The sequence below is a fragment of the Aspergillus pseudodeflectus genome (genome assembly GCF_044049435.1).
Source record: "Aspergillus pseudodeflectus strain CBS 756.74 chromosome Unknown BJX68scaffold_2, whole genome shotgun sequence".
NCBI lineage: Eukaryota > Fungi > Ascomycota > Eurotiomycetes > Eurotiales > Aspergillaceae > Aspergillus > Aspergillus pseudodeflectus.
Window position 1 is genome coordinate 797,832 of NW_027263778.1, and position 27,473 is coordinate 825,304.

The 27,473-nt window shown below is 51.6% G+C and overlaps 12 protein-coding genes and 1 non-coding gene across 13 annotated transcripts; 10 read left to right on the plus strand and 3 right to left on the minus strand.

Annotated features, from left to right (window-relative positions):
- Positions 1-18: 18 nt before the first annotated feature.
- On the plus strand, positions 19-2,931 carry BJX68DRAFT_252012 (putative RNA-binding protein (Nab3); the record flags this gene model as incomplete). The annotated part of the gene is made up of 6 exons (XM_071042485.1): positions 19-1,255; positions 1,320-1,499; positions 1,561-2,050; positions 2,102-2,231; positions 2,280-2,322; positions 2,384-2,931. The coding sequence occupies 6 exons, from the start codon at positions 19-21 to the stop codon at positions 2,929-2,931; spliced, it is 2,628 nt and encodes an 875-aa protein (XP_070905014.1).
- Positions 2,932-3,152: 221 nt separating this feature from the next.
- On the minus strand, positions 3,153-3,855 carry BJX68DRAFT_82656 (cytochrome c oxidase subunit 6B family protein). Its single transcript, XM_071049824.1, has 2 exons — positions 3,561-3,855; positions 3,153-3,497 (listed from the first exon to the last, which is right to left on the minus strand). The coding sequence occupies exons 1-2, from the start codon at positions 3,780-3,782 to the stop codon at positions 3,375-3,377; spliced, it is 345 nt and encodes a 114-aa protein (XP_070905015.1). The 5' UTR covers positions 3,783-3,855; the 3' UTR covers positions 3,153-3,374.
- Positions 3,856-3,917: 62 nt separating this feature from the next.
- Positions 3,918-5,197, plus strand: BJX68DRAFT_224920 (protein SYS1). Its single transcript, XM_071038317.1, has 2 exons — positions 3,918-4,397; positions 4,467-5,197. Exons 1-2 carry the CDS (start codon positions 4,150-4,152, stop codon positions 4,798-4,800), a joined length of 582 nt encoding a protein of 193 aa, XP_070905016.1. The 5' UTR covers positions 3,918-4,149; the 3' UTR covers positions 4,801-5,197.
- BJX68DRAFT_82701 (uncharacterized protein) lies at positions 4,752-5,197 on the plus strand. The gene has a single exon (XM_071049828.1). It carries the CDS (start codon positions 4,864-4,866, stop codon positions 5,089-5,091), a length of 228 nt encoding a protein of 75 aa, XP_070905017.1. The 5' UTR covers positions 4,752-4,863; the 3' UTR covers positions 5,092-5,197.
- Positions 5,198-5,203: 6 nt separating this feature from the next.
- Positions 5,204-6,920, plus strand: BJX68DRAFT_82723 (class II aldolase/adducin domain protein). The gene is made up of 5 exons (XM_071049830.1): positions 5,204-5,664; positions 5,750-6,010; positions 6,084-6,216; positions 6,280-6,448; positions 6,546-6,920. Exons 1-5 carry the CDS (start codon positions 5,370-5,372, stop codon positions 6,618-6,620), a joined length of 933 nt encoding a protein of 310 aa, XP_070905018.1. The 5' UTR covers positions 5,204-5,369; the 3' UTR covers positions 6,621-6,920.
- Positions 6,921-7,209: 289 nt separating this feature from the next.
- On the minus strand, positions 7,210-9,962 carry BJX68DRAFT_82710 (uncharacterized protein). Its single transcript, XM_071049829.1, has 3 exons — positions 9,775-9,962; positions 7,545-9,382; positions 7,210-7,487 (listed from the first exon to the last, which is right to left on the minus strand). Exons 2-3 carry the CDS (start codon positions 9,333-9,335, stop codon positions 7,326-7,328), a joined length of 1,953 nt encoding a protein of 650 aa, XP_070905019.1. The 5' UTR covers positions 9,336-9,382; positions 9,775-9,962; the 3' UTR covers positions 7,210-7,325.
- Positions 9,963-11,875: 1,913 nt separating this feature from the next.
- On the plus strand, positions 11,876-12,825 carry BJX68DRAFT_82894 (uncharacterized protein). The gene is made up of 2 exons (XM_071049833.1): positions 11,876-12,283; positions 12,335-12,825. Exons 1-2 carry the CDS (start codon positions 12,027-12,029, stop codon positions 12,648-12,650), a joined length of 573 nt encoding a protein of 190 aa, XP_070905020.1. The 5' UTR covers positions 11,876-12,026; the 3' UTR covers positions 12,651-12,825.
- Positions 12,826-13,921: 1,096 nt separating this feature from the next.
- On the minus strand, positions 13,922-16,148 carry BJX68DRAFT_224925 (Golgi transport complex subunit COG5). The gene has a single exon (XM_071038318.1). It carries the CDS (start codon positions 15,514-15,516, stop codon positions 14,116-14,118), a length of 1,401 nt encoding a protein of 466 aa, XP_070905021.1. The 5' UTR covers positions 15,517-16,148; the 3' UTR covers positions 13,922-14,115.
- Positions 16,149-16,521: 373 nt separating this feature from the next.
- BJX68DRAFT_t13 lies at positions 16,522-16,593 on the plus strand. The gene has a single exon. It is a non-coding gene; the product is annotated as a tRNA-Glu (tRNA).
- Positions 16,594-17,896: 1,303 nt separating this feature from the next.
- On the plus strand, positions 17,897-18,437 carry BJX68DRAFT_261285 (uncharacterized protein; the record flags this gene model as incomplete). The annotated part of the gene is made up of 3 exons (XM_071044123.1): positions 17,897-18,017; positions 18,080-18,180; positions 18,267-18,437. The coding sequence occupies 3 exons, from the start codon at positions 17,897-17,899 to the stop codon at positions 18,435-18,437; spliced, it is 393 nt and encodes a 130-aa protein (XP_070905022.1).
- Positions 18,438-18,919: 482 nt separating this feature from the next.
- On the plus strand, positions 18,920-20,736 carry BJX68DRAFT_224929 (DNA replication factor Cdt1 C-terminal domain-containing protein). The gene has a single exon (XM_071038319.1). The coding sequence runs from the start codon at positions 19,064-19,066 to the stop codon at positions 20,546-20,548; it is 1,485 nt and encodes a 494-aa protein (XP_070905023.1). The 5' UTR covers positions 18,920-19,063; the 3' UTR covers positions 20,549-20,736.
- Positions 20,737-20,944: 208 nt separating this feature from the next.
- On the plus strand, positions 20,945-24,043 carry BJX68DRAFT_224930 (mismatch repair ATPase MSH2). The gene is made up of 2 exons (XM_071038320.1): positions 20,945-21,027; positions 21,090-24,043. Exons 1-2 carry the CDS (start codon positions 21,004-21,006, stop codon positions 23,886-23,888), a joined length of 2,823 nt encoding a protein of 940 aa, XP_070905024.1. The 5' UTR covers positions 20,945-21,003; the 3' UTR covers positions 23,889-24,043.
- Positions 24,044-24,804: 761 nt separating this feature from the next.
- On the plus strand, positions 24,805-27,162 carry BJX68DRAFT_261288 (phosphatidylinositol N-acetylglucosaminyltransferase; the record flags this gene model as incomplete). The annotated part of the gene is made up of 6 exons (XM_071044124.1): positions 24,805-24,939; positions 25,007-26,141; positions 26,190-26,651; positions 26,716-26,801; positions 26,858-27,049; positions 27,100-27,162. 6 exons carry the CDS (start codon positions 24,805-24,807, stop codon positions 27,160-27,162), a joined length of 2,073 nt encoding a protein of 690 aa, XP_070905025.1.
- Between the last annotated feature and the right edge of the window lie 311 nt (positions 27,163-27,473).

The window sequence follows — 27,473 nt, forward strand, 5'->3', positions numbered from 1 at the left end:
TCTCCTCCCTTGGTCTACATGACGCCAGACTCCCCAGATGAGGCTTTTCACTTCCGTGGCAAGACCTTGACTCCCGAGAGCCCACGCCCAGTACACGTCGCGGAGCCTGCCAATATCCCAGTGCTGCAGAATCAGATGGACCCTGTGTTCAACGATACCTCGACTTACCAGAAAGCCGAGTCTGTTTACGAAAATGCCTACCATGTACCCCAGAATGGGCATTACACAACGGGGGGCGGAGTGAGGGGAAATCCAAGTCCTGTACAGGATGGTCAGGAACAACGGCCACTCCATCTACATCAACAAGGTAGCTTCCATTCTGGCCCTCTTTCAATCAATTCCGCGTCAAGGAGCGTGGATAATCTCGCTGTGTCCGCTGCTTCTACTACGCGCAACCCATCCCCTCCCCCAAAGTCCCAGCTCTCAGAAACCGGAGAAGCCACGGCAGACTCTTCTCTAACCGCATGTCCATCAGATCCTAGCTTCCTCCCAGCCCATCCTCTCCCCGGTGTCCCTCCATCTTCTTCCCATGCTCCTCGCGACGCTTCCTTCGCGAACGAGGTAGATCACCCGATCACAAACTTGCAAACCCAAGCAGCGCTACATGGTCGACTAGACGCAGAACACAAACATGAAGACAGCAGTGCCGGGAATGGCGTTGACTTTCAGAATCTCCTTGATAATCTCCCGTCTTCTACAGCTGCGTCTGCCCCTCCGGTGCCTGGAAACACCATATCCGCTGGCGACCCTCCTACCTCCCCTCAAGCTGCCGCTGGTGAAGCGTCTCAGTTTTCCCTTGGTCTACCTCCGCGCCCTCCCCCGCAGGCGAAGCCCTCCATCCACCCCAACTACAATCCCAGTGATGATATTCGCTCCTATCATCAACTTCCTACCCAGACCTCCCCTAGCTCCTCCCACCCCTACGCGTCTCAGCAGAGTAATTACCAGTCTACCCATGGGCCCACTGCGTTATCACCAGCTGTCGCGCCTGGGACATCTTTAGGTTCTAGTGCCCTCCCTCCTCCTCCAATTGCTAGCTTCCAACAGCCTTCATCCGTTGCCGTGGAGACTCAAGATGCGTCGCCGGCAACCCAAAAGAATGGCCATGTTGACAGGCAACCAACTCGCTCAGATGAAGACACGCCTTGGGGTCCAGAGGTTCAGAAGAAATACGACGAATTTCTGCGTGATGAGAGGGTATATGTCACCGAAGGTCTATGGGACCGCTTCCCCTATGGGTCGAGATTGTTTGTCGGTCAGTATCACTAGGCATTTTCTTATATTACGTCACATTGTTAACATATTTGCATTCAATACAGGCAATCTACCCACGGAAAGAGTAACCAAACGAGATCTATTTCATATCTTTCACAGCTACGGGAAGCTGGCACAGATATCAATCAAGCAAGCCTACGGTTTTATCCAGTTTTTGGAGGCGTCGTCCTGTAAACGAGCCCTCGAAGGCGAACAAGGAGCCGTCGTGAGGGGACGCAAAGTCCGTAAGTGCTATGTCATCACTGACTATAAGAATATAAGAATAACGCTGACACTTTCTGATAGATCTTGAGATCTCCAAACCGCAGCGAAATACCAGACCAGCACCGCCACCATCGGAAGCACCACGCGCCCCGCCCCCTCGTCGCTCCAGATCACCAGATTATAGTCGAGGCGGAGCCCCAAACAATCGTTCCGCAAGAGCTTCTGGGGAACGGTTTGACAGATCGCACGAACCAGGAAGGCTGCCTTTCAGCGACTTTCGGGATGAACCTACCCACCGTAGGCGAGATGATTATCGCCCCTCTCCACGGTCACCGTCTCCCCGCAGCTATCGCCCACGGGAAGGGTATCGGTCACGAGATCGGACTCCAGAGCGGTTTGACCGGCGAGGGGTGCGACGCTCACGTTCGCCATACGGACGAGATAGAAGGTACCGAAGTCCAAGTCCTCGTGGCCGCTCGTCATATGATGATGATGCGGACCTACCTGTTCCCAGGAGAGTCGGGAGAGATGTGCCAGACGTTCAGATACTTGTCTTGGAGGAGCTGGATCGGTGAGTCTTACATGAGATCCCAAGCGTGACCTTGCTAAATCAATATGGCAGCAACTTTGTGTATCACGTAGAGAGCAGCTTCCGAAATCGAGGTCTGCGGGTCGATGTACTCGCGCTAGGACCACGGATTCCTCTCGATGCTGCAGTCAAACGCCAGGTATCTGAAGGAGTGCTTGCCGTGGTGAGACTTTCGCGGCCTAGCCAATTCTCTAGGAAGCTTCCACTACAGGTATTCGACCGAAGTGCGGGCAAGGACAATGTTCGCTCAAGCGGTGAGTTCAAATCCTCTTCTCTCTTCATAGGAGAAATACCTTACTAACGCTCCAGTTGTAGAGTACCCAGATCTTGAGCCTAGCATCGCCGCGGAGATTGTCTTCCAGGCGCAAGCGCTGCAGCGGAACGCCCCCGGCGTTCCTTTCGCCCCCTCTACTTATGGAGTTCCTCCGATACCCTCTGTGCAAATGCCCCCTGCTGTACAACCTCCACTAGCAGCTCAACCCAATCTCGCAAATGCTATCTCGACTCTCGACGGGCCCGCTTTGCAGTCACTCATAGCTGCACTTCAGCAACCGCGACAACCTGCAATCCCGAGCGCACAGCCATCTTTTCCTGCACCCGCAAATCCTCTACCGACTCCGGATCTTGCGAGTCTTTTGAGTGCTGCTACTCGACAACCTATTCCACCTAATGCAGCGCAGCAATCACTTCACCAGCACTCCCAACCTTTTCCGCAACAAGGACCAACTGGCGCAGCCATATCTGACCCCAATCTACTTTCACTCTTGGCGAAAGGCCTCGGGGGCCTTCAGCCGCAGAGCCATGCTGCACTCCCCCCACATGTGCAGAACATCATGAGCCAACTAGGGAAATGGAAGCCCTGAATTACGATTTTCTTGTATCCGTGTCACTTTGCAACAATTTCTGGTGGGAATTTGCACTCCAGGGAGTCAGGCGTTGGTCATTCATTGCTCTTCGAAACATCAAAAGGGTGACTTTTTTTTCCGGACCATTTGTGCGTTGAATTCGTTTGGTGTGCGGGCTTAGCGCAAAGATATCTCTCGATTTTATTATTTTTGATGTGTTGGAACATACTTATGGGCGTCCGCCGTCTTGCGTTTTTCACTTCATGTATATCTTGTTGTATTGTCGCCAGTTAAAAGGAGCGCGACCTCCCTCTGTTCAGCCGCAGTAATATTAAAACAAGATCTCCAACATGGGTAAAGAAGTGCGAGAGTCATTAAGCGTAATATAGTACTAGTACAAGAGCCTCCGGCTCATCAACCCGCCATCCCCAGTAGTTCTTCCATTCTCTTCCTTGGAGACCTCATCTTGCCGTCCAGCCCTGCGACTTGAGGTCTTGCACCGTAGCCGCGTCTTCTTTCTTGATTCGCTCAATCGTCTTGTCCCGGTTGTACTCCATCACACGTTTCTCCTTAAAGTACTTGACCTATTCAGTGAGGAGTTAGCCGGGTCGATCACATTCGGAGAATTCATGGCAATTCCAGCTTACCCATGCAGTTGCGCAAGACGCTTCAAACTCTGCAATCTCCTTTCCGCACTTCTTCCGAGCTTCCTTGTCTCCCTTCACGGAATCTATGATGTCGTTGTTGTCCAGGCACGAGAAAAAGGTATCGCGGGCTTCCCAGCACTTCTGCCGCGAGGTTCGGTCGGGAGCTATACGGCCGCCATCGGAGGCTTGATTGGAATTCGAGGACCAAGAGAACCAGCCCATTATGCCGCGAAGACTGACAATTTGATTGGGAGTGGTGGTTGAGGTTGAAGTTGTGGTGAGGAAGTTTCTCAAGGTTGGAGCTCAAGATGCTCCGCACCGCAGTCTGCATGACTTCCGGTCATGTGGCGCTAAGCCGCTTCTCTCCATCGCAGCTTCCTTCCACCAACAGCACTACGTGGTACTGCTCACCCACCCTTATGCAAAGGGCTTAATCTGAGGCCATTTTACCCGAGCCAAAAACGATTGTCTCATTGCCGGAGCGAATGTGCTCACCCGTCCGCCACAAATCCGCCTGAAACTTCCCGATTATCCTGGGCCGAAACAAGTCGTCAAACACCCAGTTCATCACTGGTGTATTTCACAGTTCATGCCCCCGCGCCGACGAGCTCCTCCAGCGGGGGCGCGGACAGATCTCCCACCGTTGAGAATCATCCGGCAAATCCTCCTTCTCCAGGTTGCCTACTATGTAACCGCGACGGCCCTGATCCTATTCACAACCCTTGTCTACGGCACGGCCTTTTCGTTGGACCTGGTCCTCAGCTGGAATGCATTAAGAGGAGATACAACGATTGGGTGGATGCTTGGTTTGGTTTGGATGTTGAACAGTCTTCTATGGTGTGTTTTCCGCTCCCCCTCGACCTTCAAGCCGCACAAGGGACCGCAGCTAACAAAACATTGATATAGTGTTGTATTTCTACTCCTCCTCGTTTCGCGCTCTAAACTCGTCCCCGACTTTGCTCTTACTATACATTTCCTCCACCTTATCACGACTTCTTTATATACCCGTTCTATCCCGTCGAATCTGCTCTGGTGGGGGCTGCAGTGCGCCAGCGCTGCCCTTATGACCTTCCTCGGCATCTGGGCCTGTCGGTATCGAGAGCTTCGACCTATTAGCTTCGGGGGTATTGGCAGTACGGCGCAGGGCACGAATGGAGCCTCATCGCAGGCCGGTGGGTCTTCAAGTCGAGGACGCGGCGAGTATGAGATGGTAAATATGAGGGGAGATGAAGCTGTATAGCGAGTCTCTATTTGTCTCCACGATCTTTTTCTTTCTTATATTCTTTTTCTTTCCTGTTAAATTATGACGATTCTTCCTTCCGATACTGGCTATCTGTGGCGGGACTTTTCATTCGCCTTTTCCTTTCTATCCAATGTATACTCTAACTGGCATGGGCATTTGTATCTGAGATATGGCGTTCTTGTAGTGGACATCGTCCTCGTCCGTTTTGTTTTCTTACCGACTGCCGACCATTCCAACAGGCCATCCTCGGTGTGGACGTGGGCGAATGAATGTCTTTGGAGGAGATAACGGGCCATTAGGGTATGCGCCAATGGACACTCATGACAATCGCGAATAACCAATAAAGTCCTACATCTCCAGCGCCTTCGAAGAACATGCGCCTTCTCCGGACAAGCCCGCGCCTTCACCAGTGACCACTGCGTATCTCCAAGTGGGGTTGATAGATAACCCCAATTCCCCATGATAAATACCTAAGGGCATCCATCCATCTTCGACTTCAACTGGAACTCTCCTACCACTATCTTATTATTCCATCTCAAACAGACTGTCCATAAAGATTATCCAAGATGTCCACGACAGCCACAGTGACCGAAGCCACCCAACAAAAAGTGGTCGTCACTACTCCCGAGGCACCCTCCTCCGTCTCCAACAACCCCAACATCCTCCCCGCAGCAGAAGACAAGGTTTTCCAAGCCGTTGCTCGCGGTGACCGCGCCGGAAAGCTGAAGCTACGAGGTATCCCGACCTTCTCTGACCCGTATGCCGAACGCCAATGGATCAAGGAGCACATGGCTGCTGCGTTCCGGTATTTCGGGAAGGAGGGGTTCAATGAGGGGATCTCGGGGCACATTTCTGTCCGAGGTGTGTGCATCTCCGTTTCTTTCGTTTGCAGCTCATTGCAAGAGCTACTGCTGTTTCTCACGGATAAATGCTGATACCTTAACAGACCCCGTGTTGAAGGACCACTTCTGGATGAACCCCTTCGCGAAACACTTCAGCGCCATGAAGGCCTCTGATCTCGTCCTGGTCGACGCAGACGGGTACGTGACGGAAGGCGGCGCGCAACTGCCCATCAACGAGGCTGGGTTCATGATCCATTCCGAGATCCACAAGGCTCGTCCTGATGTAATGGCCGCGGCGCATACGCATGGCGTCTATGGTAAGACGTGGAGTGTTTTTGGGAAGCCAGTTGAGATGCTTTCGCAGGGTAAGCACTCCCTCCTTCTTCTTGTGGGTTGCGTGGGAATGGGATATGTTGGGCTGATACAGGATATGAGTAGACGCCTGCAACTTCTACGGAAAATTAAGTGTCTACGAGGACCACGGCGGCGTTGCCCTGGCGGTGGATGAAGGACGCCAGATTGCTCGGGCACTAGGAAAGGATAACATTGCCTGTATCCTTCAAAATCATGGGTATGTCCTCTGAGTACTACGGGCCTGCCCCCATTCATCATACTCTAATTGACCACCACGAAGACTCCTCACAGTCGGCCAGACCGTCGACGAGGCAGCCTGGCTCTTTGCAAGCCTTGACCACGCCTGTCACTCGCAGCTGATGGCCGAAGCGGCGGCGGCAAATGGAATCGCGAAGAAGATTATCCCTGCCAACGTTGCGCAGTATACAGCTGACGCGGCGCAGAACCCAGTGCGTAGTCCTTCTTATTCCCTATCCTTCTGTCCGAGACTTTTTGACTTTCGGATGTGGCCTACAGTACAACTAATGAGTTCCTCAAAACTTTCAGCATAACTTCTACACAGAGTTTCAACCGGAGTTTGATCTGATTGTTGAGGAGAGTAATGGAAGGGTTCTGCAGTAGGCTAGGCAGGTTAGGGTTTTATGGTTAGTCAAAAGTGACTCGGAATGACTACACAAGACACATTGGAAATACTCATTACGTGGTTTGCGTGGATCACTCTGTACTCGAGTATTTGTATCTCTTGCCCTGAAAACCTGGATTTACTACAAGAGTTTATAGCCGTGCTCCAGGTTTGCTGAGCAAAGGCAAAGACTGAAGCTATTCAAAGGACGAATCGCAGACAACAGAACAATAATAACAAACACGCTACCACCGATAGGAAACCTGTCCAGAACCTCGTGACAGAATCTGAGATTGAGGACGGGGTATCTTCAGACGCTAACCATAAGACCCAAGAAGACAAACGCCGAAACATGCAACGGCCAGAAAAGGACCATGGCTGAGACAAGAAGCAAAATAAACCGAAGTTGGAATAGAGTTGGTTGAACAGAAATCCCGCGAAACCCCATCAAGTATGCATAATTCATCAATCATCACGGTCGTCAAAAACTCAGCAATCGGCAGCCAGGTGGTGTATAGTGAAGTAACGAGGGGGCTTGGAGTCTAGAAAAACTCTTATAACCGGAGCCAGGGAAACAACGCACCCATAGAGGACAAGAGATGCCACATCGGGGACGAGACCACTGGCCCGGATGCCAGCAGATTTTTCGGGTTCTGAGGAAAGCGATGCTGTTGGCCTTTCCAGGCCTACGCTGTCAGAATAATCTAAACCATGATGTTGGCAGAATTCTTGTTTTCGCTCGTGGCGACTGCGACTAGCGCTTCCAGTCTACCCATTCCAGGGTCTCTGGAAGGATGGCTGAAATCGGGCCGCGAGTCAGATTTTGCATGGTAGGCATCGTGCTGTGGTGGTAGCGGAGGACAAGCCTGTAATCCAGATCAGTGATCTATCTAAGCTAGTCCTCCGGTATAACGGGAGCGTACTGTTTGTGATGAGTCAGAAGGAAATGAAGGATGGTGAGGCTCGACATAGCCATTGTTGTGCACAATTGCAGGATGGTACTCAAGAGATGCAGTTGAAGGAGTATTCACCCCCTCACTGCTGCTTGAGTCTTCCGGGCTTGTCCGTGTGGCAAGCGAGCCCGAAGTTGCGGTGCTATAGGTAGAGGATGTGTGGCTGTTTGGGCCACGAAACTCCTGGAGCTGCTGCTGATATGAGGATGACGGGCGTGATCCGACGTTATGAATCTCGGAGATTGTTTGTTGACCCCAATGAGATGCATCCCGCTGAGGAACTGGTTTATCTCTGATCTGCAGGCCGGTCAAATTTGTATGCAACGATAAATCCCACGACACATGTCCTCGACGATGGCCAGGGCCAGAGATGGGCGGAGCTGGTCGAGTTGATGGTGGTGCATAGTTGAAGCCTCCGCTGAAATTATAGCCAGGGCCCAGTGGTCTGGACTGTGCGTCGACCTGCATCGGACTTGGTCTCCGGATTGGTGGTGTCAGAGGTCGCTGCGCAACAACTTTATCGAAACTTTCAATGCCTGGTAGACGAGGTGGCTGGCCCGCCGATTCGTTACCTCCTGAAGCCGGTGGGAAAGTTTCGGGAGTTTGCGCGTTGCCAATACTACCGTATTCTGCGCGAGGAGTATTCGCCCATGTTGAAGGGTGCCATGTCCTTCTTCGCAGTTCGGCTTCCGTTGGGTGGTAGCCTCCATCATCTCTGGACAGTGGGTTATGGGTATTAATAGGACTGGCATATACTTCTGGTCCTGCGTACGTGGAAGAAGGGTAAGGCGCAGGGTAATGGTGTGGCGCGAATGGGTTGACGCCCGAGGGAACGGATAAGCGACGAGCTGCAGTCTTTCCATCCCAAAAGTTTGATGGGTGTGATGCAGGCATGGGCGAAGCGTTACTCCCAGGGAACATACGAGACGGTGTATAAGGGGAACCGCCGGGGGCGCCTGGGAGTCCTCGCGCTTGTCCGGGGGGTGTGGTGGGAGTGTCGACCATGGGATCGAGGGTCAATCTCGTCCTCGCGCCTCCGTCGGTAGCCATCATCAACTGCGGGGCCGGTCGCCGACGCAGTTCGGCCGGCTGGCTGAATGTTGAGGCGGTTGACGTAATGCTTGAAGTCGAGAGATTCCTGCTATGTCCCCTGCTATGAGTACCTTGGCTGCCTCCTGTGCCCGCTCTTGCCCGCCCTTGGGGGCGCACACGATCGGTCCGTATTTGACGTTGGAAGCGAGTGCCGGTGGCTGCTAGCGAATCCCCTGGAATTTCTTCGTTCACGTGCACGGTCTGAGCATGTTGCCGCAAGTTGTCGAGTCTAGAGAAACGCCTTGAGCAATGGCACTGGAAAGGACGCTCCCCGGTATGTTTTCGGATATGTCGGGCCAAATGCTCACTGCGCGTGAAGCTCAGATTGCACGGCGGAAATTCGGTACAATAAAATCGTTGCCCTTTCTTCTTTTTCGAAGGCGGCGCATGTTCTTTGTGGTCTGTATCATGGTCCGAGCCATCGCGGTCGCCATCTGATTCGGCTTGTATAGTCTCGTCCGACATCGAATGGGTACTCGCTCGGGATCCGTCTGAGATAGTTGTTCTTCGTGAGAATCGCTCATCCTTTATCTCGGTTGAAGTCTCGGCGCCCGGTGTCGCGGAGGTGTGGTTCAGGTGAGGGCGGGGCGTAGCGGAAGTTGCACCCGAACCTTCCATAACACGGTCCGCTGGCGAAGAGACATTGTTAACTGGTAAGAACGATGACATGTTGCTATTGAATGCTCATAGACGCCTCCCCCGATTTCTGGTGGAATCTATCGGAAATATCCTTTGTCAGTATCCCGAGTATGTTTGTTATAAGAGCGAGCTCGGGGGCGTTTGAGGCGAAAGGGTAACGGGTTTGCACGGATAATGCTGACTACTAGACAAAAAGCGCAAGCCATGTAAGTAAGTGGACCATAACAGAGTGCGAAGTGGCGACAACTGATCAAGGGATGGAGGATGGGCGAGAGAAGGAAGGCCAGTTTTAGCTGTTGTCCTATTCTTCTAATTCCCAATCTGATACACGTACAAGAACGGAAAGAGGACCCGTTGTTTTCCAGATAAATGCAAGCGAAGGGATGAGATGAAGTGTGAAGGGTATTGGACAAGACTCTGACGAACTAGATGAACGTCGGAGAAAGAAAAGCGATGCAAGGGTACGTACGTTGGCTGTTAATGGACAACAGGCGCCCATTAGTACCGAGGACGCTTCTCTCACAGGTCGAACGCTGAGAGAAGGAGCTTCCCAAATATCCTCGGACCTAACGACGGAAAGGAGAAGGACGCATGGATTTCTGGATGAGGCAGCGAAAAGTGGGAGGAAAACAGATGTGTCGGAGAAGTTTTGCTGGACTCGATCAAGAATGCGGGATCGATAGTGGGTGCGTCGAGTCCTCGTTGTGGGTATGACAGTCACTAACCCGGCCAAGCCCCAAACTAAATCCAATACTGGGCAACAAGAATGGTAATTATAGAGTCGAGAGATCGAATATTGGGCCTCTATCAGGGTCCCTGGAATTTATCGATCGACGGGGACGAAGGAAGGGGCAGGCGAGGATGCCAATAGAGTCACAATAATAAAATCAGATCAGTGACCAGTCCAAAACGCAGGTCTAATAATAGCGGCCCACGCGCAGAAGAGTGACAAGACACAAGACTCAGAAAGTGGTGAAAAGAAGCCGAAAGGAGCCGAGCAGGGCTGCAAGAATAATAGGCAAGAAGTATCGTATCGATCGTGAGAAGAGGAAAGAAAGAGGAATGAAATCAGGCCAGGCCAGACAGGGGGGTGAGGAGTAAGAAAAGAACTAAGTCCGGAGTAAGGAGGAGAATGATAGTTTATGACGGCAACTTTCCGGACCCAGCCAGTGAAACAGCGGGAAGGAGGATGGAGGAAGCAAAGAAGGATGGATCCAGAGGATGGTGATGACGAGAGACCAGAAGGGGAAGAGGGGAGGAGGCTTATCAGAAACTCAGGCCTTACGGAGGAGTGGTAGAGTCGCAGGCGAGGGGCAAGAGTCAGGACTAAGAGGAGGGGGAGGAGAACGGAACCTGAGCGATCCATGGATACGGGCGAGGAAGAGACAGCAGAGACAGCTCTAACTCCTGATAGACTCCTGCAGCATCAGGTCAAACTGAAATCATCTGTCCCCTCCCCTCCGCCAGGTCATGATGATCCGCATCATCTTTCTGGTAGAGTTTCAGCGGCGAACTCGCAGCGCTGGCTTCTGATAGGTAAGACTTTGGCTAGCCCCAGGTACTGACGACTTGGTCCGGCCCGGCGGACACGAATCATCGACTCTCGATCGTTGTGGAGCTCGCTGGACCCTCAAACAGACGGGCGCTGCTCGGGCGGTTGCCCAGGTATAAGTTGGGACTTGGGAGAGCACTCGGGACCGGGTTCGACCTCCAAAAGAAAGAATTCTTGAGGATTCTTGAAATGTGCAACGGCGCTATCCAGAGTTTTTTAGCTGCCAGAGCTACCTAAACTAGACCCCTGTTCACCGGTATCAACTCTTTTCTGCCAGGGATAATCCCACTCAAATTACTTTTACAAGCGCCGGTCTGAAACTGTATCAGGAACCCAGCGCCTAAGGTCCGAGCAGAGACATGCTGGAATTTTTGCCCCCGAACTTGGGATTCGTGAGTCTCGACCAGCGTTCTGTCTCGCTTCTAAACTCGAACCGGACTCCAAGGTTCCAGCTGAAGTCCTGGACTCATCCTCCGGACATCCCTTCCGAGCGCTGGAAGACACCAGGCACCTTTGGGTTTTCGGAGACAGCATCCCACGCACGGTTGGGGTTCTTTGGTTATCCATTCAGGAACCATGTTGCTCTTGATGATGTCGTTGATTTGTCTTGATGCCACTTCCGGCGCGAATCAAAAAAGTAAAAATAAAAAAATAAAAAAGATAAACTCTCCTCGAGACTCGCGGCGACGAGATGCTAAACGTTGTGGTGACGTTATCACTTTTTCGGCGATGCGGGCCACTCCTTCAAGGCCCATCGTGGATGTCGCATCAGCGCAAGACCCGGTCGGAAACTGCAAGAACTCGATGTGAGTTCAATATGGATTCTTGGAGCGAGTCAAGCTGTCAGGATTACGGAGCCGGTACGCGTGTCGCTGAGCCCTGACTCCTGGGGGCGTCCTCTGGCTCCCCGATAGGTGGTGAAATTCCCCGTTCTCTCTGTCCAGATCTCAAACAGTATCTGAGCGCATGCCACGCGGTACATGCAGTAGTACCTTACATCGAGATCGTACGATGTACTCCATCCAGGCATCCACGCTTCACTCGCTTCTTGCATTTCGAACTTCAAGAGGTCTATCCGACAGCCAGTGTCCTTCCGGTTCTGATGGCTCAACCCTAGCAAAGCTTGTTCCTGCAGGTGATAACATATCCATGCCGTCAGAAAGCCATTCATGGACTTAGATTCCATACTCCGTACTTTTACCACATCCGCAAAAACGTGGGTCGCTGGCAAATACCCACCAGAAGAACCACTCTTTGATCAGCTCTCACTTGGTCCTCTTTTACTTAGCAATTGCCCCAGTCCGCGCTTGTTCAAAGTCAAGATTATCCCAAAAAGCCATATGAGGCCTACTCCGAAAAGTATCAATGCCGATCCGACACTTTACCAGGATAGGTGGTATTTGACACCAGATGCCGAGGAGATGGTGTGCTCCTCCCTAACAAAGAGTACCTCTGCACTTGCTTAGGTTTCAGTAAGGTTCGCTGTGCTTTGGTACCCTCAGCCTTTCGTCCTTGAGGAGCGGCGAAGACTCCGACTCGTACCTAGCCTGGGAGAGCTTTCTCTCCGCAATCAACTGGAGAGCTGCGTCACTCTTCCTGCGATTTCTTGTTCCTGGATATCATTCTGCGCTCATCCCCCGCTCGACACGCAATATCGACCTCATGATCTGCTCCCAGAGTGGGCTCAATTGGCCCAACCTGACAGGACCTCCACAAGGCTACCCGCTGGTTCCTCGAAGTCAAGTTGCGACTTGCGTCCGCACAACGGAGTTCTTCTTCGCAAATATCGGTAGATACTCCCCAAGTTACAGGACGGTGATTTCAGCAAGCTGTCAGTTGTGGAGAGAATGGTGGAGTTGAACTTTCAATTGAACAATGGTTGCAAGAATTCGAGTCCAGACTCCAGGGGTCCAGACAAGGCTCTGGTGAGGAATGAGAAGTTGAACATGACACGAACTCGCACGCCAATATTTGACCCCTCCATTATTAGTTGCAACCCAGCTACTCCAACCACCTGCTTTCCTGAACAGATTCTCGAAGTCTTGCCACAACCACTTTCTTACCGCCATATTGCGATTGGATGTTTAATCATCTAATCATCCCGCACATGACTGATGCTCACGAGAACTAACAGGAACCAATCATGCCACCATTTAGAAACAGACGTATTGTGGCGATAGCCTATCCAGGGGCTGAGGAAAGACCAAAAGAGGGGCAAGAACAATCTCTATTCGACGAGCGATGCCTTGAAATCCTGAAAATCAAGAGCCACCAGGAAACGGCACCGCCGCACGACTGCTTATGCCCCTCCTTTCGTTTGGTGGTCTGGATCGCCGCCCAGCCTTGGTTTCAGAGTTGGCAGGGATCATACCAGCAATCGACTAACCACTCGGCAAACGTATCGCTACCTTGATGTTAAAAAAAAAGGACAAAGAAGGGTTACCCGACTATCTCGTTAAAGGTCAGCTGGTTGTTGAATAATTTCAAGGCACCAAGTCTATTCGAGATACAAGATCCGCTGGCCATTCGCCCGCCAGGTACTAGCACCCATAGCTGCTAACTACTCCATAGTACTATTTTAGTACTGTCAGCTCAAGTACCCGTCTTGATAAACCCCGCCTTGTGCAGCGATAAGGTTCGCATCTATCTACCGGCGGCCTTGTGTCTACTTCGCCAGTCGCACTTTGCACGGGGCAGCGTCCTATTAATCCTACTAGTATTGGGAAATCCAACGAACATCCATTTTGCACAAGATAGCAAATATTAAGGCCTAGCATAGCGGTGAATAAGTTCAAGCGCAACCAATGGCATCACTACCAATGTAGGCACTACGTGTACCCATATGCGAATTCATGCACAGCGCATGCGCAATCCATGAATATCATCAGCAATATGAATAATCTTATTGCATACGGAGGACAGATCTCCAATGCTCGCCTCCTCCAAGTCAGTCAGATGTGGCGACGCCTAGGTACTACTGGCTGATGCCGAGTCGCGACGCTTACGAGGAGAGGGGCATTGGGAGCGAGCCGAAGATAGCCGTGTCCCTTTTTATTCTTTCCCCCTCTTTTGGTGTAATGGACAGCCGATCAAAAGAGCTGGAGGTTGCCTGGATGAGGCTCGTAGGGCAGCTTTGATTGGTTTCTGTTATCGTGTATGAGCTTTATCGGCGAATACCATAAATATGTATAGTACCACGTTCATTGGTCACACCGGTGTAGTCTATGTGGATCAAGCACAATATACATAAGAATGCAGCTACCGCTCGAGCACACCAACCACAGAGCTAACCATGACCGCTGCTTCGCGCTCCCAGTTCCCCTGACTCTCGGTCGCAGACCGCTTCTCCATTCCCACCGCGGACGGTGGCAACTGCGAGCCGCGCAGCACGCAGTCTCGGATATCGGTCTTGAGTCTGTCGCGGTTTGAGCGTAGTGTCCGTGCCGACACTCCGCCGCGGTGAATGATCTCCTGGACGCGCCCGGATAGAGACGAGGCGAGAGAGCGCCAGAAGTACGAAGGGAGGGAGGATGTATCCAGAGCGGCGTGGAGGTGTTGGAGAATGTTTAATTTTGGTTCTGATGGCTGTGGTAAAGATGGGTGTGATGGGGGACGAACTGCGTTGAGGATAGCTTCCAAGGCAAAGAGGTCCTGGCAGCGTGCGGATACGTCGGGGAGGGTGCGCTCGAGAGTTGGGAGCATGGTCAGCGCGCGGGAGAGGTTGTTGAGCGAGGCTACGGTGGTGTTCTGGACGTAGCCCTGTAATGTGGAGAGGAGGAGCTCCGGTTGAAAGTCTGTTCCCTCCTGCTGGGCTTGTGCGCTCTTCGCCGGCAGAGGGGAGAGGAGATACAGAACGTTGACGCCTGATACTAAGCGGGCTCGCGCAACGCGTGCTTGCTTGTAGCTTGGCTGTGCAGACGGGGCGCCGCTTGCAGGTGTAGTCGAGAGCGAAAACCGGTTGATAGCTTGCTGCGCTCTGGCCCTGACGAGATTCTCCGCCGGCATCAGAAGCTCAGATTTCAGGGCCCTGGTCACTTTGACCCGGTCCAGACCAAAGCCCTCCTCGCCCACGCCCGTATCGGAAAGCAGCCGGCGCAGGCTCACGATCGTTGATGCAGCGCGCTCGAGGGCACGCGAGTCATCCCGCCCTGTAGCAGAGCTTGGGGCGAGCGCCCCGTCGGCGTTCCCAGAGACGCCACTCCGGCCAGAGACCTCCGCCATTTGGCCCTCAAGCTGCCGGCCTAGGGCGATACAGCGTGCAACGGCTCGTGCGAGGCGCACGGTGGCCAGTGAGTTTTCCGTGGCGACCCTAGCCTCTTCGGCTGCCTTCCATTTGCGCAGGACTTCACGCTCCAGACGCTCGTACCCCTGCGATACGGAAGCGATCTGCTCGTCTGCTTGATTGAGAATTTTGCTTGCGGCATCGGTTTGATCCCGCGTGTGCGTTAGCAGGGGGAGTGCTGATTTGGTTGTCAGCGTATGGATGTGGGTGTCGATCTCTTGGAGGTCGAACAATACCCGTGAAAGCGGGGTTGACAGGTCCAGCGGTGTGTCTGTTGCATTGTTTGTGGCCACCACCAGCGAATTGGCAAATGAGGCTGGGGAGAACTCCGGGTCTAGGAAAGCCTCATAATCAATATACGATGGTTCGCCTGCCATGGTTCCCTGGCTTTGCGTTGAAGGTCGAGTCTAGGTCTCAGAACCGGATTTTGTGGCTTGGTTTTGAGGTAGTCAAGAATTTTCAAGAGCAGGCCTTGATGGGTTGGGAATATTGTGTGCGTATGGGATGGTAACTGATTCCTCTAGCGACTGAGCGCAGACAGCTGGGGTTGCTAGACCTAGCCGGCCGCCGCGAAGACGAAACTCAATTCAGCTGCTGGTAGGGAATTCCATGTGACAGGTCCAGTTTATGCAGAGCAGAAGTCGCGATCATCATCGACCGCCAAATGTGCGTGGTGCTGGCTGTGAGGTGTTGCTTGACTGGCTGCGTTTTGTTGCTGGTGGTGAACGTTTTAAAACCACCTGCATGGATCTTGGCTGGTTGACTATCATGGTTTAGTCAGCATATACTTGGATCTCGATGAGCTCGGAAATTTCAGCATTCCGCCAGTTCTCCCGAGTCACAATATATCAAGTCGGTTTGCAGTGGGCATGTGCCCCTGATTCCTACTTTGAGTATCCATTTCCTTTGCTTGGCGCTGTGTTGGTCGTGGGTTGTATTTGAACTTCATGGGCGCAAATGTATATATTGTGGCAGAGAGGCCGATAAGGGCGTCCGGGGGGACTCCACCACAAGGCTATCATGGTTCCTCACACACAGTGGGGAAGGGCACTAATTAAAACAACATCCAACGTTCAAACTTTACCGAGCATATCCAAGGGCCGAAAATATAGGGCAAAAGGCGCTGGACTGGAGAAGCTCATTGGTATCTAAACCGCATGTACCAGGTATACGCTAAACATGACGCGCCGATGAAGACCCGGCTGTCGACCACCCACAGAACTGGCTGATTTCATAGAACAAATAATTCCATGGAAAACTTTCAAACACAGAGCCCGACGTTGCCAAACCCCCTACTCTAAAAGGTTGAGGGAAAGATAAAAGTGTCACTCATTGACTTTGAATATAGAATTGTCTTTTGTCTAACGCTACTCAGCAGCTTATCCGATATGGTGTAATGGTTAACATCGCCGTCTCTCACACGGCAGCTCGGGGTTCGATTCCCCGTATCGGAATTTTTTTTTTCTAATCCAATTCACCCTGAATTGGAGAGGTTTAAGTTGTATATCCAAGTCAGCGGCATCGCAAAATGGCGATTACGCATTTCTGCAGACACATGGTTGACATGGGATAGTTGCTTAGATCGTGCTTGCAAGTAATAACAACGTTATAGCCATCATTAAACAGGTGGTTCAAGTCTAGTACTGTTGCCGCGAAAAGGTTCAAGCACCAGTGCAAAATGTCCAACTATCACGGTACTTGTTGCATTGTGGTTGTCACCAGTTCCAAAAATATTCTGCACTGGTGCCTGTCTTCAACCAGCAACCGGGAGAGAGGTGGAGTGCCACAACGATCGCGGCAGATACGTGGCCGAAACTATCTATGAAGGTCATATTGATATTGACCCGCGACCCTAAGCGGTTCGATTATTGACTGGAGTCCATTGCACGAAGCACCCATGATATGGGCTACAGATGCGCAAAGAAACCCTGCGCGATATGCACAATTTGTATAGCCATGACTAACCTTGCATTTCCTGGGGAAACTGATCCGGCGCAGATATGCCTCTGGATTTCGAGATAGTAGACATGCGCGTGTGTCATAGATATGTTGTGCACCATCAGCAGGATAGCTGCATTTGCCGTGACCTGGGGACGAGTTGTTTCATCAAGGGTGAAGACAACCTGGGGTGACCATTGTGAGATATAACTTGATGTCCTACCCTGGACCAAAGCTTCTTTATCCGACGCACTCACTCAAGTTGTCATCCAGTCTAGATACCTCACGGTTAGTGACCCGGCGCTCGTCAATGAGATGATATTCGTATTCCGATGCTATGCACAGATTTAGTACATTCACTGTCATTAATGTGTAAGAGAAACTCACTGATATCCTACCCCTAGTAGCCTCGGGTTCATCGGCCTCGCAGCTTCAACCCGCCTGGGGACTCTCACTTTCATGACCGAATTATCGCCGTTTCTCCACGATGATCTCACCTACTTCGAGAAGCTGGGAGTCCCGATGGGTGAACTACTTTCATGGCAGTAGATGACCGCCAGGTGACGTCACGCCGCGATTCACAAGCCTCTAAAAGCATCACCGTTCCTTCCCCTCGTCACTATTTAAGCTCGATCGAACAAGTGTCATCGGGTTGAAACATAATGAGATTAATTGCCTACGTTGACTCCCCACAGTTCAATTCGAAAACCCGCAACACCTAACTACCGAACTACCAACGATAGGACAAGAAACTGTCATATTCACTACCAAACACTAAGACAACCTCAATTACATCACGACAGCTAAACCAACATCAACATGGCCACTCCCGCGAAAAGCCGTACTGGTCTCTACATCGGACTGGGTGCCGTTGGCGCAGGCGCCTACTACCTCTACAGGGCTGGAGGAAACCCCAAGGCTGCCAAGGAGGAGATGAAATGTAAGGCTTCACCATTGTACCTTGGTCGCTCAAGTCCCTCGTCTAACCTTGAATCCCTTTAGACGATGTCAACAAGGCCCGTGCTAAAGCTCCCGGACCCGCCGAAGGCGAGAGAGCTGGCCAGACCGCTGGATTGGAAACAAACCTGAACATCGACGAGGCGGTAGGGCTCACTTCACCCCTCATAATAAAATCTGGCTGGGAGAATGTATTCCACAGGGAACGACCTGCTAATGAAGGGTGTTATAGGCCAACAACCCCCGCACACGGAACGACGACCTCACCGCACAGGCTCAGAGAAAGTTGGATGAGGTGAGCCAGGCAGGAAAGGAGCAGGCGTCGAAGGTGCGGAGCGAGGTGGAAGAGAAGGCGTCCGAGGCAAAGAGTACAGTTTCTGGATGGTTTGGAGGAAAGAAATGATCTATCTTGAGCCTCGTTTATTTCTTTATTTCTTTCTTGCTGGACACAGAGTATGGGTTGTTTGATTGACGGCTGGCTTGTCACAGACTCAAACAGAGTCAGAATCTGCTGCCGACTACTCTTTCTTTCGGTAGTCAGCCTAACTTGATTGATGCTGAATGAGAAATGGCAATAATTATCATTTGTGGCATGCTGCATTCCAGGGCTATCGGGGCCCCAACAATCGATACTTGGATCACCGTAGTGATGGAACGATGAATTGTATACCTAGAATTAAGTTAAAATCCAGGAGCCGAACCATGTTATCTTCCGATCCTTAATCTTGTATTCTACTTCCCATCTCCGCTCTCGTTCCGATTATATTCGCTCATGGTCCGAATGGTAATATGGCGGGAACGGTGTAATATAACCCAATCGGGACAGCTGACGCCAAACGCGTCGCGACGCGTTTCTCCTTTCTCCTCGAAAAAAGCCCCAAGAAAAAAAGGAGACCCCCCAATTTTAGCCGCCCTGTCTTCCACCCAAACATCCGTTGCTGGCGTCCGTTTGTCCCTTTACGTTCATGTTTAATGCTTCACTCATAATTTTGTATTGATTTTGAATTGTTAAAAAAAGGGGAAGTCGCGATGCCTCGGACCTCCACCAGACTATCGAGCCTGCCTCGCGCTGGCCAAACCGGCATTCAGAATTTCGCAAGAGCGACCAAGCCAGGCCTTGGCACTCTCAAGTCCCTACAAGATGGCAAGAAGGACCTTGCTCCTACGCCAGCGGCCTGTATACCGGTTTCGCCTTCCAAGAAGCGAAAACTTCATGAGCTCGAGAATGTCCAGGAAGGTGGTAGTCGAACACAGGGGCTTGCAGCAAAGACCGACGCAGATCCGACGTTGACACCTTCCAAATCTCTGAAGTTCAGTACGCTCTCCGTTTCGACACCGAGGAGTGGCCATTATGCATCTTCTTCATCGCCTTCTGCGCGGCAGACGAGGGCGTCAAACGACGAGCAAACTGTTCCATCAACACCGTCGAAGCGGGCACCGGGGAAGGCTGCAGCGACACCGCGTCCACCTCGTGACTCGCCAATAAACACTGTTACCTCACGCCCGCCTTGTGTGGAGGAATTAGTTCGGCTGCATTCGGCATTTCTTAAGGCTTTCACTATACACGCTGCGCATTGTGGGGTTGTTGCTCCAGCGGATTTAAGAGACTTCCTTCCAAGTGTGGAGCGGATATGGAAGAAGAGAAAGGTCGTTGTGAAGGACTTGCAGCGGCTACTCTGGGTCTGGGAGAAAGGAGGCGAGTCTGTTACAGGTGGAATATTTCGACTTGTGAACCACGGACTGGGTCGTGTTTGCTTGGAAAAGGTCGCTGGACGGGCGGAGCCAGTTGAAGAGGCTGGCCTGCAAACACGATTTGAGCAGGCTGTTGATTTGTTATGGGATTCGGCGGAGGGAGATGAAAGTCAGGTCGATTTCATGGCAACACTGGGCTTAGCTCCGATTCAGGAGTCATTGACTCCGTTTACGACATTTCGCAAGGGACAGCAGCGGCTGCAGGACTTGAAAGGAGGTGTGATCAAGATGAAGATGGAGGCGCTTCGGACAGAAGCAACAAGCGACGAAACCTCAACTGCGCCCCAAAAAACTCGTGATGCAACCACAACCCGCCGACAGGGACTTCTTGAGCGAATCAAGAATAAGGAGCTGCGCCAGGCGAAATTGCCCCCACCTCCATCTAAGGAGACTCTGCTTCGGCATGCTGCAGCTGAGCGAGTCGAGGAGGTTGCGGGTGTGCTGGCCCTTCTCCGGCCAGCTGGATATGTGGGAAGCGGACCCATGGCAAGGATGGCAGCGCAGCGAACACCGTTCTGCCTGGACACGATTGTGCGAAATGTGCAAGACTCTACGCGCAACCCGATCTCGGACAAAGAGGTGGAGGCTTGCCTGGAAATCTTGTCTCAGGAGGATGTTGCCGGCCACTGGGTAAAAGTTGTTGTCATCAACCAACTCAAGTCGGTTGTTTTGAGATCATGTGGAGATGTACAGTTGAAGGATATTGGAACGAAGATGACGCAACTGAGAGCTGCTTGGGAGGTGCCAATGCTCGTCAACTAATAGTTTGGTCTATACATGTTTTCGTTCATTTGTTTATGGCTTGGATCTTCTTTTTTTGGTTGATACCTCAGTGGCGCATTCCCGGAGTTTTGGCTGAAGCCTGCATACATGTGTATGGACTAGCATTAGCGCTGCATCTTGATATACCTAGTGGTAGTAGACTGCATTTTACTTAAATATAACTTAATGATCGATTGAATTGATACTACTCCGTACTCCGGAGTAACTTCAACCAGTTTGTCCTCCGAATATTGTAGCGTGTGATTGGTCAAAAACCACTTACTGTTGGACGCGTTCGATGCGGAGTCACGTGTCGCAGTCGCGTCTCGCGCACGCCAAGGAATTATTGACCGGGTGCTGGAGCGGCAAAGTAAAGTAGGTAGCTGACAACTTTGACGATAACGCAAGTTGGCGACCGAGTCATCCCTTTCTGACACAGAAAGGACCCGGCCATCATGTCTTTTCGTTCGGATGCTAAGGTAAGCCCTGACAACAGCAGTACTTGACATTTTTCGTTTTCTCACCAATGATTTCGTGGCAGGGTGACGACGATGCCGCCCTCATTCGTTTCTATCGAACTCTCGAACATGACAACGACACAATACGGATCTTCGATCACGGCGAGTACTATGCTGCGTACGGCGCGGAGGCCGAATTCATCGCCAGAACCGTTTTCAAAACAACCTCAGTCCTCCGATACTTAGGACGGAGCGAAACGGGCGGCCTTCCCAAAGTCCAATTGACGGTGACGGTATTCAGGAACTTCCTACGCGAAGCCTTGTTCAGGCTTAACAAGCGAATTGAAATATGGATTTCTCTCGGCGCAGGCAAGGGATATAAGAAGATCAAGCAGGCTAGTCCCGGCAATTTGCAAGAAGTGGAGGATGAATTGGGAAGTGTGGGTGGCCCCGCGGGGATGGAGTCGGGAGCGCCAATTATTCTGGCTGTGAAGATCAGCGCCAAGGCTGGAGAGGCCAGAAACATCGGTGTCTGTTTTGCGGATGCCAGTGTGCGAGAATTGGGTGTCAGCGAGTTCTTGGATAATGACGTGTATTCGAACTTTGAGAGCTTGGTCATCCAACTTGGTGTCAAAGAGTGTCTCGTGACGACAGATCTGAACAAAAAGGATCTGGAGCTGGCAAAGATCCGTACTATTGCTGATACTTGCGGGATTGCGATCTCTGAGCGGCCTGTTGCGGATTTTGGCATCAGGGATATCGAGCAGGATTTGACCAGACTGCTGCGAGATGAGCGCTCTGCAGGGACTTTGCCTCAGACGGAGCTGAAACTCGCTATGGGTGCTGCTTCGGCGCTCATTCGATACCTGGGAGTCATGTCGGACCCAACCAATTTCGGACAGTATCAGCTCTATCAGCATGATCTGGCAAACTTTATGAAGCTTGATGCGGCGGCGTTGAGGGCGCTGAATCTCATGCCTGGTCCGCGGGACGGATCGAAATCAATGAGTTTATTCGGGCTATTGAATCATTGCAAGACCCCTGTTGGAAGTCGGCTTCTGGCGCAGTGGCTGAAGCAGCCGTTGATGGACCTTGGGGAGATTGAGAAACGCCAGCAGCTTGTTGAGGCATTTGTTACGAACACAGAGTTAAGGCAGACCATGCAGGAAGAGCATCTGCGGTCTATTCCGGATCTTTATCGATTGGCGAAACGCTTTCAGAGAAAACAGGCAAACCTGGAAGATGTGGTACGTGTGTATCAAGTCGCAATCCGCTTGCCTGGATTCGTGAACTCGCTGGAGAATGTCATGGATGAGAAATACCAGATTCCGCTTGACAGCGAGTATACGACCAAGATACGAAATCACTCAAACAGTTTAGCGAAGCTCGAGGAGATGGTTGAGACGACGGTGGATCTGGACGCACTCGAGAACCATGAATTCATCATCAAGCCCGAATTTGACGACAGTTTACGAATCATCCGCAAGAAGCTAGACAAAGTCCGGAGTGACATGGATCTGGAGTATTGCACTGTAGCTCGTGACCTGGACCAGGAGAGAGATAAGAAGCTTTTCCTTGAGAACAGTAATAGGCACGGCTGGTGCTTCCGGCTGACTCGCAACGAAGCGGGTTGCATTCGCAACAAGAAGGGCTATCAAGAGTGTTCCACACAGAAGAATGGAGTCTACTTCACAACGTCGACGATGCAGTCTCTCCGTCGCGAGCACGATCAGCTTTCATCCAACTACAATCGTACGCAAACAGGCTTAGTCTCTGAGGTTGTCAACGTTGCTGCCTCTTACTCTCCAGTCTTGGAACAGTTGGCTGGCGTACTTGCCCATCTCGACGTTATTGTGAGCTTTGCCCACGCATCTGTCCACGCACCTACAGGGTACACCAGACCCAAGATCCATCCCCGAGGCACAGGGAACACCGTACTGAAGGAAGCGCGCCACCCATGCATGGAGATGCAAGATGATATCTCCTTCATTACTAATGACGTTTCACTGATCCGCGATGAGTCGTCATTCTTAATCATCACCGGTCCCAACATGGGCGGCAAATCGACCTACATCCGCATGATTGGGGTCATCGCCCTTATGGCTCAGACTGGTTGCTTCGTGCCTTGTACCGAGGCCGAGCTTACTATATTTGACTGCATACTTGCCCGGGTTGGAGCCAGCGATTCACAACTCAAGGGTGTCTCGACCTTTATGGCCGAGATGCTGGAAACTTCCAATATCCTCAAGTGCGCAACGTCGGAATCCCTTATCATTATTGACGAGCTGGGTCGCGGTACAAGCACTTACGACGGGTTCGGTCTTGCTTGGGCCATTTCTGAGCACATTGTGACCGAGATTCGCTGCTTTGGGCTTTTCGCGACTCACTTCCACGAGTTGACGTCTCTTGCGGATAGGTATCCCAAGTCTGTGAAGAACTTGCACGTCGTCGCGTTCATCGGAGATGGTATATCCACGGAAGAGGAGAAGTCTAAGAGCAAGTCCCAGCAAAAGGTCACGCTCCTTTATCGCGTGGAACCAGGAATCTGCGACCAGTCGTTTGGTATCCACGTCGCCGAACTCGTTCGCTTCCCAGAGAAAGTAGTGAACATGGCACGGCAAAAGGCTGAAGAATTGGAGGACTTCACAACCGCAGAATCTTCTGATAAGCCCTCGTCTACAGCAATCGATAAGTACTCACAGGAGGAAGTCGAAGAAGGTAGCGCCTTGCTCAAGGCAATGCTCCTTAAATGGAAAGCCGCTATTGAGGATCCCGAGAAGAACTTGACTGCAGAGGAGAAGCGGCAGATCATGCGGGACTTGGTGAAAGCTGACCCGAAGCTACAAGCGAACCGGGTGTTCCAAGGAATCAAAGCGTTGTAAATCATAGATTCCGGGCTTTTTTTGTTTGTTTGCGCTGATTACTTGTTCGGTTCTAAATCTAATGGCGGTTAATGGCGTTCGGGCTGGGATTCGGCGAGCCACGTTATCATGCGAAATTCGGATAGATAGGCGAAAATACTACAGAATTATGAAAATACCCACTGAGCGCATATCAAAGACCTAGTGCCCCTACAATTCTCTTGTAGAGTATAAGAATCACGTGGGGATGCGGTCCAGACTCCAGACGCTTCCGGAGTAAATATGAAAATCGCTGGTCATTCAAACACTTGTCGGCTTCGCCCTCCAACCTCTTTAAACATTCGAAGCGCTGCTCATCTTCCTCCGCATTGACCGGTGCTTAACTCTCAAATCGAAATTCAGTCAGCGCTCTGCTCCTTCTCCGCTATGTTCCCCCGATCCCATTGAAGCTGGTCAATCTCCGCCAACAGCTTGATTCATGCACCCCTTTTCCGTCCTCACACTCGGCATCTTCGTTGCGGGTTACATCACCGCGAGGTGGGATCTTGTTACCCGGCTGTATGAGCTTGCTATATTTGCTTGGGATCACGGCGTTGTGGTGCGTCTCTTCGCCTGTGTTACTTTGAGCCACTTCCCCACTGAGCTCCGCTGACCTTGTCACTCGTATGCGCCGTAGACCAGAACCGCAAAAGGATTCCTGTTTCTCTCCGTCTTCTTCTTCCTTCTCGTTATACCAATCAATCATCTCGCGCGGAAAGAGTGCCTTCAGGTATGAGTGTTCGATTTCGCGTGTTCCGACTCGCGGAAGCGGAGCGAATCAATCACATCGACTGACTCTCTACTTGTTAGCATCCGCGTCCCGTCAAACTAGGCGTCTCCGCTCGGGAACAACTGCGCCGCCGCGGCTCCTTTTAGTTTTTGGGTGGAGGATGACAACATGCAGATGAGTGATGGATTGCTAAGGGTATTTTGGCCACACGACCTACCCCGGTCGTCCGCACCGGGGGTGATTGTGGGTTGGCGCAACTCGGAGCTAGATCTGTTTGTGTTGGCCGTATTAGAGGATGTGGAGGTGAGAGAATCCCTTTAGGGTACTGGAGGTGCTCAATGCTAATTGTTACTCGCTGTGGCTTGCACAGCCTCGAAATGTTGACAATGCCCTCCGCGCGGGGATCCTCTTCCGAAATAGCCCTCATCCTGTTCCGCGCATTTTCGGACTCTGTGGGCGGTCATCGATGCATGTGCTAGGCTCTACGAACTCGCGAGAATCACCGACTGTTTTCAATTCGTCGCATCTGTTCGTTACAACCAACTCCGCATGCAAAGTACCGCGTATCCATTGCCCGCCGGAGGCGAACATTTCGATCCAGGTTATCATGTTCCACCGTCCAGATCCGACAAGAATGGAGTATATGTCACTGAACCCTATTTCCCTGGCGTTGGAGGACAAGGTGCTAGCTGCAGATAAACCAGATGCGGGCTTCGATAAGACCAGTGTAGGGGAGGGAGTGGAAAAGGCTCGAGTGCAGAAATTGGTGGACAAGCTGAGGCTTCATACCGTCGTCAAGCATATTCCGTCGCACAAAGAGCTTGCCCTTCCTTTCATCATCAACCAGATAAATTGCGCATACGAAATGGGAAAGCTGATTGAGAAGAACAGCAGTCTGATCGGTATCCGTGTCAAGAGGAGTATGAGTGTATCAGAGCGTGTGGTCGAATCGGCAACGACTATATGGGACTTATTCGTTCTCGGTGTGTCGTACCTTTTTTGGCAGTGGATCTGGCCTGTTGTCACTCGAGTGTTTGTGATCGGTTTGGTGTTCCATCGTGCCGTCGCAGACCTCGTCCTGCAAATTCTAGAATGGCGTGCGCGGCCAGACGCGGCGGCATTGAAGGATATTTCTGCTACCGCGCAGCAGGTGGATATCCGACTCCAACAGTTCTGTTATTGGCCTACACAGTATGTCAAACTGCGCCAGCGGAAGGACGACTGGGAGAGCGTGACGACATATCACGCACACTACATTCGGTTCTACAATAGCCTGTGGCTTGTCGCCAATGATGTGATCATCGGAATAGCCTTGGGATCCTACATCATTGATAATGCCAACTGGGTAGCATACCAGATCAACCTCGTCCTCAGCGGCTGGACTGTCGAAGGCCTGTCGCAAACAATTTCTTGGCTGATGGATTGGCCCGCTGGGTTGAAGTTGAATAACGAGCTTGCGGCATTCCTAGGTGATCTTTTCTTGTGGGTTATCGAGAACTGGGCAGGTATGACATTCGTTTTCCTCCATTCAAAACGTCGGCTAACCTGTTAAGCGTGTATTGCAAACCTGCAACCCTACCTTCCACATATCATTTACGTTATCGGATGCGCGAGCTTCGCTGGGGCCAGCATGCCCATAGCCCTATTCTCCGATCTCGTATCTATACTCACAGTGCACATATACTCATTCTATATTGCGTCCGCCCGCATTTTCAACTGGCAACTCACCATCATCATCTCCCTTTTCCACCTTTTCCGTGGTAAAAAGCGAAATGTCCTTCGCAACCGTATCGACTCGTGCGATTACGACCTAGACCAACTCCTTCTTGGGACTATTCTCTTCACAGTCCTCTTCTTCCTCTTGCCAACAGTTATTGTGTTCTACTTGGCCTTTACCTCGGCACGGATGTTGATAATCACGCTCAAGGCTGGGCTTGATACATGGCTGGCCTTCTTAAACCATTTCCCACTTTTCGCCTTGATGTTGCGGGTCAAGGACTCCCGAAGATTACCAGGTCAGTCGTTCCTTCCCTACTCTACCTTTGTCTCGAGAATCACCTTCTCACAATCAATGTGTAGGCGGAATACGCTTCGAGCTTCGCCAGGAACATGAGAGTTCGTCGACAAATGCCTTGGACCCTATTGTCCACTACATACACCTCGAAGTATGGACTTTCTTTCCTAGCCTGAGCTCTTAATATGCATACTGACACACCACTAGTCCATCCCCCTCACCTTACGAGCCATGTTTGACCAATACTTCCAACTGGCCCATCGCCTCCGGAAACACTACCTCTCGCCCCGGGTTATCTTTTGTCTTTTCACGGGTCGCTTCGTGCCTCCGATTCACCGCCGCAACCTTTACAGCATGCAGTATAGCATGCTTCCTGATGTTCGGCCCTCGTTATCACAGGTATGGTCTGAGTTAACACAGCCGAGAAAAACGAGCAGTGGGAGCAGTAGCTCGAGCTCGAGTATTGGGTCGGGATCGAATGGGCTCCTCAGGGTCTCCGGCTTTGGTTTTAGCCAGGGTGAGTTGAGGCGAAGAGGGCACCGATGACTAGACTTGCCCGTGCCGACTAGGGCAGCAGAAATGAGGTGATGACAGTCTATAGTCTTTTAATAACAACCATGTTTTTCCATTCAATCCTATGCAGTGCCAGACTATAGCGAAAGTAAGATAATCAAACTCAAAAAGGCGCGCCCTTTTCTGAGATGAAAAAGAAAGAGAGCCTATTCAAAACTTGATGAACAGAGCAGGCCCCTACCCTTTCTTTACATATTCGGCCCGAACCTTACTGACATATTCTCATGATTCAAGACCTCGTCTTCCCCTG

What these genes read in the sequence shown, in the direction of transcription:
- BJX68DRAFT_82656 (XM_071049824.1), bottom strand. Translation starts at nt 3,782, where the DNA reads ATGGGCTGGTTCTCTTGGTCCTCGAATTCCAATCAAGCCTCCGATGGC. An exon ending in CGTCTTGCGCAACTGCATGG is followed by an intron (nt 3,498 to 3,560) that starts GTAAGCTGGAAT and finishes CTCACTGAATAG; the next exon opens with GTCAAGTACTTTAAGGAGAA.
- BJX68DRAFT_224920 (XM_071038317.1), top strand. Translation starts at nt 4,150, where the DNA reads ATGCCCCCGCGCCGACGAGCTCCTCCAGCGGGGGCGCGGACAGATCTC. An exon ending in ATGTTGAACAGTCTTCTATG is followed by an intron (nt 4,398 to 4,466) that starts GTGTGTTTTCCG and finishes ACATTGATATAG; the next exon opens with TGTTGTATTTCTACTCCTCC.
- BJX68DRAFT_82701 (XM_071049828.1), top strand. Translation starts at nt 4,864, where the DNA reads ATGACGATTCTTCCTTCCGATACTGGCTATCTGTGGCGGGACTTTTCA.
- BJX68DRAFT_82723 (XM_071049830.1), top strand. Translation starts at nt 5,370, where the DNA reads ATGTCCACGACAGCCACAGTGACCGAAGCCACCCAACAAAAAGTGGTC. An exon ending in AGTTGAGATGCTTTCGCAGG is followed by an intron (nt 6,011 to 6,083) that starts GTAAGCACTCCC and finishes GGATATGAGTAG; the next exon opens with ACGCCTGCAACTTCTACGGA. An exon ending in TGTATCCTTCAAAATCATGG is followed by an intron (nt 6,217 to 6,279) that starts GTATGTCCTCTG and finishes ACCACCACGAAG; the next exon opens with ACTCCTCACAGTCGGCCAGA.
- BJX68DRAFT_82710 (XM_071049829.1), bottom strand. Translation starts at nt 9,335, where the DNA reads ATGTCATCGTTCTTACCAGTTAACAATGTCTCTTCGCCAGCGGACCGT. An exon ending in CTTCTGACTCATCACAAACA is followed by an intron (nt 7,488 to 7,544) that starts GTACGCTCCCGT and finishes TCTGGATTACAG; the next exon opens with GCTTGTCCTCCGCTACCACC.
- BJX68DRAFT_82894 (XM_071049833.1), top strand. Translation starts at nt 12,027, where the DNA reads ATGGACTTAGATTCCATACTCCGTACTTTTACCACATCCGCAAAAACG. An exon ending in CCAGATGCCGAGGAGATGGT is followed by an intron (nt 12,284 to 12,334) that starts GTGCTCCTCCCT and finishes GGTTTCAGTAAG; the next exon opens with GTTCGCTGTGCTTTGGTACC.
- BJX68DRAFT_224925 (XM_071038318.1), bottom strand. Translation starts at nt 15,516, where the DNA reads ATGGCAGGCGAACCATCGTATATTGATTATGAGGCTTTCCTAGACCCG.
- BJX68DRAFT_224929 (XM_071038319.1), top strand. Translation starts at nt 19,064, where the DNA reads ATGCCTCGGACCTCCACCAGACTATCGAGCCTGCCTCGCGCTGGCCAA.
- BJX68DRAFT_224930 (XM_071038320.1), top strand. Translation starts at nt 21,004, where the DNA reads ATGTCTTTTCGTTCGGATGCTAAG. An exon ending in CTTTTCGTTCGGATGCTAAG is followed by an intron (nt 21,028 to 21,089) that starts GTAAGCCCTGAC and finishes ATTTCGTGGCAG; the next exon opens with GGTGACGACGATGCCGCCCT.